This window comes from Malaclemys terrapin, chromosome 24 (genome assembly GCF_027887155.1).
Source record: "Malaclemys terrapin pileata isolate rMalTer1 chromosome 24, rMalTer1.hap1, whole genome shotgun sequence".
NCBI lineage: Eukaryota > Metazoa > Chordata > Testudines > Emydidae > Malaclemys > Malaclemys terrapin.
The window spans coordinates 8,100,259-8,113,806 of NC_071528.1; the positions used below are offsets into that span (position 1 = coordinate 8,100,259).

A 13,548-nucleotide genomic window follows, 5' to 3' on the forward strand; every position below is an offset into this window, starting at 1 on the left:
GAGCCTGCACGGAGGTCCCATGGGAGGGGGCTCCCTTAAGCTGGGGTTTCCCTGCAGTTCTGGAGGAGCAGCATTCGCTAACAGGGCCTGCGCTGGTGCCAGACCGGGGAAGGGACCCCTCGGGCCGGCTCCCTGGTGCTGGTTCAGGGCCTGCCCTGGTGTCGGACAGAGCGGGGCTCCCCTAGTCTTTCCAGTCCATCAGAAACGATTGGCTGGTGCATCCACGTCACCGGGAATGATCCTGGCTAAGGGGCAGGCTGGGAATTTACGTCCTCCTCTAATGGGGCTTGCCTGGCTGGGACACTTGTGAGCCCATCACACCTGTGGAAAGGCACGACCCAAACCTGCCTCTGTCCCCGGAGTAACAGCCGGCATCTCTCCCTGCGGCCAGTCCCCTGCAGGGCCTGCCCGTCCGGGCTGTGCGCGTGAGATTTCCAGCCTGGAGGGGAACGAGTGTCCCCTGCGTTTCTCACCAATGCGGGACCATCCAGCCTGCCCCAAAGCATCGTGGGAAAGAGCACGTTAACAACAACAAGTGTACAACCGTGAAAAACTTAACTGCGGGCCTTAGTGTAACACACGGGCTTTGTGTGTGTGTGAGAGAGAGAGATCGTGTCTCCCTCTAGTGACCGTCCTCTGCGACTACAACAGCCAGCTGCTCACTCGCCATTCCTTTAGCACAGGCTCTAGAACAGGGGCGGGCAAACTTTTTGGCCTGAGGGCCGCATCGGGTTTCGGAAATTGTACGGAGGTCTGGTTAGGGGAGGCTGTGCCTCCCCAAACAGCCAGGCATGGCCCGGCCCCTGCCCCCTATCTCCCCCCTCCCCCCTGCTTCTCGCCCTCTGATGGCCCCCCCCCCGGGACTCCTGCCCCATCCACACACACCCCGCTCCTTGTCCCCTGACTGCCCCCAGAACCCCCACCCCTGGCTGCCCCCCGCCGCCCCATCCAACCCCCCCTCTCCTTCCTGACTGCTCCCCTGGGACCCTTGCCCCCATTCAACCCCGCTGTTCCCCACCCTCTGACTGCCCCGCCCCCTATCCACACGCCTGACCACAACCCCAAACTCCCCTGCCCTCTATCCAACCCCCCCTGCCTCCTGCCCCCTTACCGTGCTGCCTGGAGCACCGGTGCCTGGAGATACTACAGCCGTGCCGCCCAGCTGGAGCCGGGCCACGCTGCCACCACCACGCAGCACAGAGACCGGGTCAGGCCGGGCTCTGCAGCTCGCTGCCCCAGGAGCTCACAGCCCCACCACCCAGAGCATTGTGCCGGCAGTGGGGCACGCTGAGGCTACGGGGGAGGGGCTGGGGGCGAGACTCCCGGACCAGGAGCTCAGGGGCCGGGCAGGAGGGTCCCGCCAGCCAAATGTGGCCCACGGACCGTAGTTTGCCCACCTCTGCTCTAGAAGTTGCATTTCGGGCCTGGAAGATCTCGAGTGTGGTCCCAGAAGTGCTGGGGTCTCTGTGTATAGCCTGTGGCCACCGTTCGTTACACTACCGGCGTATGAAGTGGCATGTGCTAAGCTGTTGCCCTGGTTACCATCCCTAGTGCCACCAGGATGGCTGGTAAGCCCTGTCCCACTATGGCATCTTTGGTGTGGTCCAATGGCTCAGGCATAGACTGTGAATTCAGAGACGGGGGGGCTGTTCCCAGCTCTGCCCCTGGCCTTGACCAAGTCACTTAATTTGCGTGCACCTCAGTTTCTCAATCTGTAAAATGGGGACAATGGTACTTCCCCGCCTTGTGACAGTGGTTGAATGGCAGGCTAAGCATTGTTATGGTGTCGCGGGAGGGGGGGGAGGGGAGGAAATCGCAGTGCCCAGATACTAGGGTGAGGGGTGTATTAGAAGCCATGCCCCATGATTCCCATGGCAGAGCTGCTCAGGGGGCCGGGGGCCTATGTACAGAGTTGCTTTCAAAGAGAATCGATAGCCTCCGAGCTTTGCCCGTTAACTCGGTGGGGGGAAGCAGTGCACGCTGGGAAATAGCCGGCAGTCCCCTCCGCACTGAGGACCCTCTCCTTGCCTGTCCTTCCAGCGCTGAAAGGGGAGAACGATGAGTATTTCATCAACGGGAAGCTCTCCATCGACCCGCCCAGGCGCTTTGACGTCGCCGGGACGACGTTCCATTACAGGAGATCTCAGGACGACCCCGAATCGCTGGAGGCCTTAGGACCTACCAATGCCACTCTCATTGTCATGGTTGGTAACGGCCCTTTCTGTCCCCCTGGCCTGCCTGCCTGGCCACGGCTAACCCACCCCAATCGATTATGCCCCCTTCCAGACACACGCACCAGAGTTAGCGCTAATCAGGGGTACAGGGACACCATAGGGGCCAAATTCTTCTCAGATTCCTGCTCCGGAGCGGAGGGTCCATTACACCACAGAGCCAGGCTTTGGAAAGAAATCAGGCTTTGGCTGGCCTGGCTCTGTGGTCCCTCCTGATCACTGCTCTTCACACCTCCATGCTGCCCTGCTGTGCCGGGCCGGAGTCGACTCCCAGTGGTTTCAGAGCTGGGAAGGCAAGGGAAGCCCAGCAGGCCTTGAAGAGCTTGGAGAGCCTGGTGGGGGTCCTGGGACACACCACGAGACGGGCCCATGGTCACGCTCGGCTCTGATGGCACGTCGGCCCCAATGCACTGACAGCCCCTTTCTCCACAGGTTCTCGTGCGGGCAGAGCTGCAGGGAATTCAGTACAAGTTCAACGCGCCCATCACCCGAGGCTCCTTGACCCAGTACTCCTGGCACTACACCCCATGGACCAAATGCTCAGCTCTCTGTGCCGGGGGTGAGAGGTTTGACTGTACTTTGGCTGGGGTAGCGGTGTAGTGTCGGCAACTCCCTTGACTTCCAGGCACAAGACGCCACGCACAGGGACTTGCTTTGGGAGCCATGTTGGTCTAATGGGGCTCTCAGACTAGGACCTCACACTCAACCGCTTGCAACTCAGTGTCAGTCAACAAGGCTGCCTGGACAACAGGTCTTGTCACCTATCCTGGACGTTGTTCTTTGGCTGGACCCCAAGAGTGGCTGATAAAGGTCACTGGGTTGAAATGATACACTTGAAATTCAATGGCGTGTGTTAGGCAGGAGGTTGGCCTAATGGTCCGCCTCAGACAGATGCTTCCCAGAATCCTTTGGGCTGGTTCCGGTGGGAGTTGAAGCCGTGGTTTCTGTGGGGTGTCTGCAGAACCTGGCTGCGAGAGGCTGAGCAAATATTCAGAAGACGGAGGCAGTTTCAAAACCAAGGCTGAGCGATCTTTCAGCTTTGATGTTAGGGGCCTTGGTTTTGCATGGGGCAGCAGTCCTCAGCAAGGGGAGTGCAGGACAGCCCCCCCTTCCCCTCCCCCTCGCCGTCTCACTGCTTTCCCCTAATCCTGCTCAAATAAAGAGATACAAAACTTTCAAAACCGGTTTATTTTTCTGGGTGCAGGAACCCCTTGATCAAATGCCCTCACATTTTCTCTACAAACTTTGCCCTGGGCCCTGACCTGACCTACCAGTTTTCAGCCCACCCTGTCTGGTGTTGTAGATTGTAGAGATGATGGAAAACTTGGCTTTAAACAGAAACTTAGGGGCATCCTTGTCTAGTGATTGTGCCCTCCTGTAGCCCCAGAGTGAGCAGCTGGGCGGTGCATCACGCATGCTGACTAGCCAGCAGGGGGCGTGCTGAACGGTTCTAAACTCTGGACCCAGGGTTAACCTATTTCTCTCTTCCCTTCCCCTTCCCCGCAGGCAGCCAAGTCCAGTCCGTCATATGCAGGAAACAGGCCGACAGCTCCACAGTCTTCAACCATTTCTGTAGCCCTGAAACCAAATTACCTGAGAAGCAGAGGCCATGCAACACTGAGCCATGTCCGCCCACGTGAGTGCGATCACCGGGCTGGGAAGGGTGTCTGCTGCTGGAGATCACAGGGCGTGGGGCGGCTGGGCTGAGGAACAACCGGTGGGGTTCTCAGATGGAGAAGCAGGGCTGGATCGAGGTGGAGAATGGGTCTGGTGCCTGCTGTCTCCCTGAATCAGCAAAGCAGGTTCCCCCATCTTTTTTCTTCCCCTGACTCAGTTCCCCGTCTTTCTTCCCTCTGGGAGAAAGGCTGATCCGTTCCAGACAGGGCCAGAGGCTCCTGGGTGGAGTCACATCCAACCTCTGGGGGTGATGATCATACTCAGCAAGGCACTAAAGTCTGTGTGGCGCCACTGGGCTCCCCAGAGGAAAGGCAAGGGTGTGGTATTATGTTATCTTTCCGCTCTGTCACTAATAATAAGATCCAACGCTTTTCACCTCAAAGTGCTTCACAAAGGAGGACAATAGCATTGTTCCCATTTTACAGAGGCGGAAACTGAGGCACAGAGTGGCAGTGACTTGCCCAAGATCAGTGGCAGAGCCAGGACTAGAACCCCAGTCCCTGTCCGGGGCCTTTAGCCACTAGACTAGTGCAGGAGATGGGCTCACAGAGTGTGAGGTTCATCTGTAAAGTGGCATTTCTCCAGAGTCATTGTGCCCCCTCTTCCCCGCCCCCGGGGCCCCTCTCCCCGCAATATTAGCACCATTTCTCTGTGCGTCCCCTTTAGAAACATGCACAGACGCAGCCTCGCAAGTCGGTGTCACTGTCCCCGCTCTACGTGGGGCAATGGAGACATGCAGAGATTAAATGACCGGTGCAGAGCCAGTTCGTGCCAGGCCGGGGCGGACTCGGGGTGTGTGTACACAGCCAGTGGGAGCCAGCCTCTCACCCCAGGGGGGGCTGTGACAGCCTCAGGCTACAGGACTTGTATAAATAGCTGTGTAGCTTCAGGACCCGAGCTCCAGCCCGAGCCACAACCTCAAAGCGCTGGTTACTCAGCTGTTTTCAGAGGGCTAGCACCGTGCTAGCCACGTCCGTCACCCCGGGCTCGGAGGCTCGCTGCACGGGCTGTGTAGATGTAGCCCAGGGCTGCGGGCTCCTAGTGCTGGGCTCCGACAACGGCTGCCCACGGTCAAGCCTCGCTCCTAGCTGCCAGCGCTTGTCTCTTTTCCCAGCTGGGTGATCGGGAACTGGTCCGAATGCAGCCGGAGCTGCAACGAGGGCGTCCGCACCCGCAGCGTCGTCTGCCGGAGGAAGGTCGCTGCCACCGAGGAGAAAATCCTGGACGATGGCTCCTGCGCCCAACCCCGGCCCAAGATGCATGAGCCCTGCAATAACCAAACGTGCCCCCCAGAATGGGCCGCTCTGGACTGGTCAGAGGTAAGGGCCCCTTGCTCTCGAAATCTACTGGGTCCTTACAGCTTGGGCCCTGCTGCGCTCCATTCATTAGGGCAGGCCAAGGCTGTCCACGGCCTACAGTGCCACCGGGGGAGGGGTACTGCCCCATGCAGGGCACAGTCCTGCACTGACCAACGCGATGGACTAGGTGGGACCTAATGGGGCTTTGCCACTGGGTGGGAACCTGGGTGACTTCACGGTGTCTGCCCCACGCTGAACGCTTAGGCTGCATTAGGTCCTAAGAACATCAGAACGGCCAGACTGGGTCAGATCAATGGTCCATCTCGCCCAGTATCCTATGTTTGAAAAGTAGCCAGTGCCAGGTGCCCCAGAGGGAATGAACAGAACAGGGAATCACCAAGTGATCCATCCCCTGTCGCCCATTCCCGGCTTCTGGCGGTCAGAGGCTAGGGACACACAGAGGGTGGGGTTACATCCCCGACCAGCTTGGCTAAGAGCCATTGATGGACTTACCTAGTTCTTTTTTGGACCCCATTATAATGTCGGCCTTCAAAACATTCCTGGCAACAAGTTCCACAGGTTGACTGTGCGTTGTGTGAAGAAATACTTCCTTTTGTTTGTTTTAAACCTGCTGCCTCTTCATTTCATTGGGTGACCCCTAGTTCTTGTGTTATGAGTAAGGCGGCGTTTTAGTCACGGGTATTTTTGGTAAAAGTCATGGACAGGTCGCAGGCAGTAAACAAAAATTCACGGCCCGTGACCTGTCCATGACTTTTACTATATACCCCTAACTAAAATTTGGGCGGGGGCTGTGGGTGCTCTGGGGGGGCGGTCCGGGGGCACCGTGGTGCTGGGGGAGGTGGCCCAGGATCCTGCTGGTGCTGGGGGGGGGGGCAGTGGCACACAGCCTGGGACCCCCACTGGTGCTGGGAGGGGGAAGATTGGTGGGGCTGGCAGGGGCTCCCCACCCAGTCTGCGTGTCCCTGCAGCTCGTAGGCAGCGGAGGGGCCAGGGGGCTCCGCGCGCTGCTCCCGCCACAATCGTCAGCTGCACAGCTCCCATTGGCTGGGAACCACAGCCAATGGGAGCTGTGGGGGCGGGGCCTGTGGGCGGAGGCAGCTCGTGGAGCCCCCTGGCCCCTCCACCTAGAAGGTGCTGCAGGGCCATGCCAGTGGGGGCCGGGGAGCCCCTCGTCCCAAGGTAAACGCCCCCCCGCACCAGCCAACCCCCTGCCCCTAGCCCTGAGCCCCCTCCCACACACCCAACTGCTGCTGCTGCAGAAGTCACGGAGGTCACGGAAAGTCACGGAATCCATGACCTCCGTGACAGACTCGCAGCCTTAGTTATGAGAAGGAATAAATAACACTTCCTTATTCACTTTCTCCACCCCAGGCATGATTTTATAGACCTCGATCCTATCCCCCCTTAGTCGTCCCTTTTCCAAGCTGAACAGTCCCAGTCTTATTAATCTCTCCTCATCCGGAAGCTGTTCCATCCCCTGAATCATTTTGGTTGTCCTTCTCGGGACCTTTTCCAGTTCTACGTTCTGACGTCCTCTGAGCTGGGAGGGGCAAGCCTAGGGCTTCATTAGCTGACCTGTCAAGCCAGTGTTACAGCAGACTTCTGAGAGCTAAGCTAGCACGGAGGGTCAGTACGTCCCTAGCCTGTTCTGACCCCAAGTGAAATGAGTTTGGAGTCTCAGCCGAAGCAGCGAGGAGGGAGAAAGCTCGCTGGCTTAGTGGCTTGTCTCAAGAAGGAAAAATCCAAAGGCACTGAGCTATCGCTTTAGAAACTCTGGTCGAAGAGCTCCCTGCCCCCTTCGAAGCAAGGTCCTGTCTGGCACCTAATTTAAAGAAGGCGTCATTTATTCATTACTGTAGCTCCTGGCAGCCCCAGTCACGGCCCAGGACCCCCCACAAACAATGAAAGGACGGTCCCTGCCCCAGAGAGCTTCCACTCTAAATAGACAAGCGCCACCCCTGGGGCACAGCCAGATGGGGGAGCCCAAGGAAACAGTGAGCCTGTTCTAGCCAGCGGGATGAGCGCTGGCCTCCGCACAGCAGCCGCTCAGCGGTTGTCAGGCTGCTGCCTTTGGAGAGGCCACGAAGACACTAATGCTTGACAGTTACTGGACCAGATGCTTAGTGGGTGTAAATCGGTGTAGCTCCATCAACTTCAGTGGCGCTGCGCCCGTCCACACCAGCTGAGGGTCTGGCTCCCTACACACAGCTCCTTTCTTCTGAAATCTCAAAGCCCTTTAGCCAGGCATCATTCCCCACATCTGACAGATGGAGAGTAGAGGCCAAGTCTCCTGATCCCACGCCTCCGCTGCTCTAACCTCTAGGCCATGTTGCTGCCGATCTCAGTGGAGGTGCTCACGGCAGAGGAGAGACCCGACCAAACTGGGATAATTTAACTTGGAGAGACCTGACTGCAGTATTTAAACTAGCCTGGGGTAATTCTCAGTTTCCACTGGCTTTCTCTGGCGTTACTGGAGAGATCAGAAGGAGGGAATTAGGGGTGGCATTTCCTGCAGAGAAGCGATCAGATGCAGCAGGTGCCAAACAGAATGACGGGGCCCGATCTTGAGCTGTGGATTGTCGTCGTTGCGCAGAAGTCAGTTGGAACTACATTGCGTTCCAGCAGCTGAGGACCCCGCCTGCTCTGTGTAACGTCATGCGTGAGCCTGGGGTGTGCCCGGTAGGAAGTGCTCGGCAGGATGGGAGTGCCTTGAGCTCACAAACTCAGCTGTGCTAAGGGAAGAGATCCCACAGCCATTGTAAGTTACCTGCATGACCCATAGTTGCCTCCCCAAGTTGGGATCTTAGAATCATAGAACTGGAAGGGACCTTGAGAGGTCATCTAGTCCAGTCCCCTGCACTCAAGGCAAGACTCAATATTATCTTGGTGACATGGTGCCTTCTTCACTTGGGCATTGGCAGGCTGAAATACGTGGGTGTCACAGGACACGGGGCCTGTTGTTGCTCAGACCTTTACCTTGTATGCCCTTGGGTGGAGAGGGAATGGGGAGATTCTTCTCCATACCCCCTGAGATCAGTGTATCTTTTCTTCCCTGTGCACCCTAAATCTGAGCCTGCCCTTTGCAGTGCACCCCGAGTTGTGGGCCTGGTTTCCGCCACCGCCTCGTGCTTTGCAAAAGCGGCGACCACAGCACGACCCTGCCGACCTCACAGTGCCCAGAGAACACCAAGCCCCCGATCAACATGAGATGCAACCTGCGACGCTGCCCGCCCCCGCGGTGGGTGACTGGCGAATGGGGAGAGGTACTGAATGATCTCCTGCCGGAGTCCCAGGAGTTCCCGGCCCACTCGGTAGTCTTGGGGTGGGGAACCCAGGAGATTTCCCAGGTGGGACCACCAGGGGGTGCTGCACCACAGGGAATTGAATAATGCAGCATGTGTGGAAAGCCAAAGTACCAGGGCCGCCAGGCAGACACTGACTGACCGCAGCAAACAGCCCCGCCCCAGTCCCTTTGCCCGCAGGCACCTGTTCACCTGAGAGCAATGTCTGCCCGCCGCTATATCCATACGGCCCCATTTGGCTCCTAGGGCACTTCTACACTGCAATAAATAACTTCCGGCTGCGGGGCTCGAAATAGCAGTGACGAGACGCAGGCGTCCAGGCTGAGACCCGCCCCCCTCATGGGGTCCCAGAGCCCAGGCTCCAGCCCGAACCCAACATCTGCACCGCAATTAAACAGCCCCACAGCCCAAGCCAGCCGCGGCCGTGCCGTGTAGACATGCCCTCGGAGGCCGCAGACAGACACCGGGCTGCGTGCCAGGCAGCGCTCTGCTTCCGGTGGTCATCAGCACACTGGTGGGCGTTGGCTCCTGGTCGGCTGTGCCAGTCTTGCCTAGGCCTGGCTGGAGTCCCTGCTTGGCTGGCGCACGCAGCACTCCATGGGTTTGCTGCCTATGCCCCTTGGACTCCAGCGGCTCAAGCCTTGTCTCTTGCCCAGTCACTGGGGTCCCTGTGCTGACTAGCCGGCTGGGCAAATGAAACGCCTCCCTGTGCGAGCTCGGAGCCGCTCCTTTGCCACCTTTGGGGCTCCCTCTCCCTGCCCCCCCTTCCCCGGGGTAGGTGGAGCGTCCAGGCTGGCTCGTGTCCTAGCCACCAGGCCCCGTCCTGGAGTCAGTTGGGCACCTTCTTCCCACTCAGCCCTGAAGTTTTAGCACCTGCTTCTTCCCTGCAACGGGGAGAAGTGGGACGAGGAGCCCCCAAGCCGTGGCCAGGTGGGATCCGGGCAGATAAAGGGGAGAATGCCCTTCGGTCTGCTCCTCTTCCCTTCCCAAAGGGGACCCTTATTTACCTGGGCACGGCTGGTGTCCCCACCCCCTTAGCATCCCAGCCCCTTCCCCGAGAGCCCAGGAGTCCAGCCTTCGAACCCCTCTGCTGTCAACCAGTAAGGGATGTCCAGCCAAGGGACTCGGCTGATGGAGCTTCCCTCCACTCAGGCACAGGCAGGCCATCTCTGCCTCCGCAGCCTAGGCAGTGCCCCAGTTACTGATGCGGGGTGGGCGGCTGGATTAGCAAACGTACCGAGAACTGGGCTCTGTAGTGCAGGGCAGGGTGGGGGTGGAGGGTTGGACTCTCCACTGTAACAGCTATTGAGGGGTTTGCAGGGGGAGGGCCGGTAGGCTTGGATCGGGCCTATAAAGGCAGCTAGCCTGTAGTGATCAGTTGCGTGCATAGGAGTCCCTGTAGCCAGCTGGAAGCAGCAAGCTGCAGCCATCAAGGGTTGGGTTAAACCCATTGGCCAGGCTCCAGCCCCGGGAGAAGCCAGGCCCAGCCCCCTGTGTGTGGTTAAAGAACTGCAGGGCAGCTCTGACTCTGCCCTGTCCCCCTCCCCAGTGCTCCGCGCAGTGCGGCCTCGGCCAGCAGAGGCGCTCCGTCCAGTGCTTGGCCCACACTGGGCAGCCGTCCAGCGACTGCGGGGAGAACCTGAAGCCTGCGGGCATGCAGCAGTGTGAAGCTAGGTGCAAATCAGGACCTACCGAGAGCCCCGAAGGTACCGGCCGGCCTGGCCACGCAGATCCAGAAGAGAGAGCTTCAGCTCTAAATCCTCTCCCTTGCTAACAGCTGGGGTCAAAATCTCCCCTCTGGGTCCATGCTGACCCCAGTATCCCTGCACGGAGCGGTGGGGGTCTCAGTAAGGGGCGCTCGCTCCTCTGGGTCGGCCCTGAACCAGGCCCCCTGGATGGGGCATGGGGGCGCTGTCTGTGCTGCAGGGCGTGGGGAGGGGGGTGTCTCAGTAAGGGGCGCTCTCCCCTCTGGGTCAGTGCTGAACCTGTCGCCCTAGTGGGTGGAGGGTGAAGTGGCTGCTGCATGTACACTTTGTCCGGCTGAGTCTGCCAAGCACTGTGGGACCCCTGGGAGGAGAGGCCTTGATCTCCCTATAAGATTCACCATCCGGAGCTCGGTTCATGCCATTATGTGGGGTTCACCCCACTTGCTGCTTGGCAGGAGATCATTCCCTGGAGACTGGGCCCTGGGTAACAAAACTTTCCCGGAGTTTGGGGCAGTTGAGCTCGGGGGTGGGGGGCTGCTCTGAGCCCATTTCTACCCTACCTACATAGACTAGGCTCCCCCTCTGTGCGCAGCGGGGTCTCTAACCCTTTTCCCTCTGGGCTCCCTGCAGAATGCAAGGATGTGAACAAGGTCGCCTACTGCCCCCTGGTGTTGAAGTTCAAGTTCTGCAGCCGGACCTACTTCCGACAGATGTGCTGTAAAACGTGCCAGGGGCATTAAAGGAGCAAGGCGACCCCTGTAGGAAAACTGGAAGGCGAAAGCAATGCCGGAGGGCAGCCGAGCCGTGCCGTTCCCCTCCGCCCCCGACCCCCGGGAATCTCCAAAGGATTCAACCCAAACACTGGTCGTGCTTCTGGTGGGAGCCGGCGACACCCCCCCACCCCAACCCCACAAGAACCCCAGTGGCGGGACCCTCAGTTAAACCACTGCCGAGGCGTGTGCCACTCCGGAGACAGGCAGCACAAAGCATGGGAGGAGCGGGGAGATCTCTGCGGCCACAACGGAGCTGGTCACCGTGCCGGGAGAGGGCAGAGCTGGGGAGAGCGTGGCAACAAGGACATTACTTGAAATTCTGACATTTGTTATTTATTTAGTAGCACAGCTGGGTCCTGCGGGCACCAGCCAACAGCCTCCAGACGGTGCCAAAAGCCCTGCCCGCCACACTGGGGAGGGCAGGGCGGTTCTCGACAGCCAATCAGCATGCTCTGCTCCTGCCCTCGCCTTGCTCCGTGCCCAGTCTTCTGAAGGGCATCGCTGTCCGCCTCTGGGAAACCGAGTGTGCCCCATGGCTGCCATGGCGCTGGGAAACAGGCCTCGGGCAGGGGAGGGGGATTGAGCGAATGGAGCAGTCCGTCCTGCCCTGCGCCAGCGGGAGCCCAGGGAAAACAGGGAGAGCAAGAAGAGGAGAAAGATTTTAGCTGTGTGGCGCATCAACCTGCCAAGGACAACCCTTGGCTTGTGCCTTTGGGCTTCTTTATGATGGATGAAGCAAGGCTGCTGGGGTGGGAGGAGCAGGATTGTTTGGTTTGTGCAAGCCTTGTCTCCCCTGGAAGGCTCTGTGGATGACTGGAGAACCGGTCGGATACTGATTGTCCCCAAGGAAGTGACACTGGGTGAATTGGGAGGGGAAGGTGTGTTAAAAACATTGGTTTTCTGAAGCCTTTTATTATTATTTGTATCACAGGGGTGTACCTAGAAGCTCCAGCTGAAGTCAGGGCCTTGTGGTGCCAGGTGCTGTACGTATACATAAGAGACAGACGAGCTTCCAATCTAAATAGACAGGACAGAGAAAGGTTGGAAGCAGAAACAAAAGGAGGAAGTGATTTGCCCAAGGTCACCCAGCAGAGCCAGGAATTGAACTGGGGTCTCCTGAATCCCAGGCCAGGGCACTGCCTACTGCACCCCACTGCCTCCTGCAGCATGGTGCCTTAACGGAAAGCACAGCTTTCTCCTTTCAAGATTCAGTTAGGACTACGAGCGCTCCCAATCCACTTCCCCGACCCCTCCGCAGAGCACCCGCAAGAGAAGAGCACACTTGACATTCCTCCACGTCATGCTCAATCAGGTTCCGCTGCCTTGCTAACGGGGGTGTTATCGTCCTATGATTTTCCCCAGCTCTCCATAGAGTCTTCCAGGAAAAACAGGGCTAGACAGGACCTGAGTTTCCAATGTGAAAAGAACATGGATTTTTTTTTTTAAATCACATTTTTCTGCATCATAATGAAGCAACACAAGGCCCAAGCCCGGGGGTCTGTTCCATTTGCAGGAACGATGCAGGAACGATGAACATCTCTCTCCTCCCTTGCCCCAGTGTCTCTAGCTATTAATATACCTGCTACAGCAGCAGCATCCGCTCACCAGCCAATCACAGCCTCTCAGGTGCTGGGTGGCTCCTGATTGGCTGGCGCGTGGGTATTAATTGTCTTCCTTCCTGGTGGAATGTTCCATTCCAACGCTTACTCTGGGGGGGGCGTTGTTTTCACGATTTTATAGAAATATATTATAACCAAAATTGTTTAAAATACTAACTCTGAGAAGAAGGCGCAAAATAACGGCATGATCTATAATAAAGGAGTAGCTACCATCCCGGGCAGCTTCTGGTCCGAGTGTCATTTCTCAGCTGGCCGCACACCTGCCTGGGTGGCCTGGGGCCTTGGGCCGAGCGCTCAGCTGCGTCCCAGTGGCCCATTCCAGGCCGCCCTCCCCCACCCTGCAGACTCACCCCCCATCCCCTTCCAAACCTGGGGAGTAGGACATGTTTTGGATTGACATAGTTCTGCGCACCTTTGCCATCCCTGTCCCCCCTGACCCAACCAGCGTTGGTGGGGTTCCCCCATAACTCCCAGGCAAGAGGGGATTTAAAAGGGTTTACCGTCAAGGTGGGGAAGCGGACTGGAACAATTCCTCCCTGTGGTCTCTGGAGCGGCCCGGGACAAGGCGAGCTCTGGGTCCCTAGAGGCGCAGAGGAGGATGGATGATTGCTAAGCCTGGGAGGACTGTGGGAAGGACGTGTTGCATTTACGCCTGCTTTGCCTCCTTCATTCTGCCACGTGACTCGCCCGCTCTTCCCTTCCCCTCCTGCCTTGTCACTGGATCCCAGCCGGCTGCTCCTTGCAGGACTGTCTCATGGCTCCAGCTTCCCACCCATCTCTGGAGCAGACGACTGCTATCCCTGCACCACACACACCCGCCACGACCCCGAAGGATGGGCCAGGACACCACGGTGAGTGGCAGGGGGGGAGTGTTTTACCTTGATCGTGCCTGGCTGGAAAGAGGAGAAGCCAGTCTTGCCG

At 58.5% G+C, this 13,548-nt stretch overlaps 1 protein-coding gene across 2 annotated transcripts in view; it reads left to right on the forward strand.

The window, feature by feature from the left end:
* Positions 1-12,846, forward strand: part of ADAMTS10 (ADAM metallopeptidase with thrombospondin type 1 motif 10) — a 101,246-nt gene extending 88,400 nt beyond the window's left edge. For both annotated transcript variants that reach the window (XM_054013284.1, XM_054013285.1), the window contains exons 19-25: positions 2,041-2,204; positions 2,664-2,790; positions 3,738-3,867; positions 5,023-5,227; positions 8,314-8,490; positions 10,079-10,235; positions 10,866-12,846. In XM_054013284.1, the coding sequence (XP_053869259.1) occupies positions 2,041-2,204; positions 2,664-2,790; positions 3,738-3,867; positions 5,023-5,227; positions 8,314-8,490; positions 10,079-10,235; positions 10,866-10,975 (1,070 nt within the window). In that variant the 3' untranslated portion in view covers positions 10,976-12,846. The remainder of the gene's footprint in view (positions 1-2,040; positions 2,205-2,663; positions 2,791-3,737; positions 3,868-5,022; positions 5,228-8,313; positions 8,491-10,078; positions 10,236-10,865) is intronic.
* Positions 12,847-13,548: the final 702 nt, after the last annotated feature.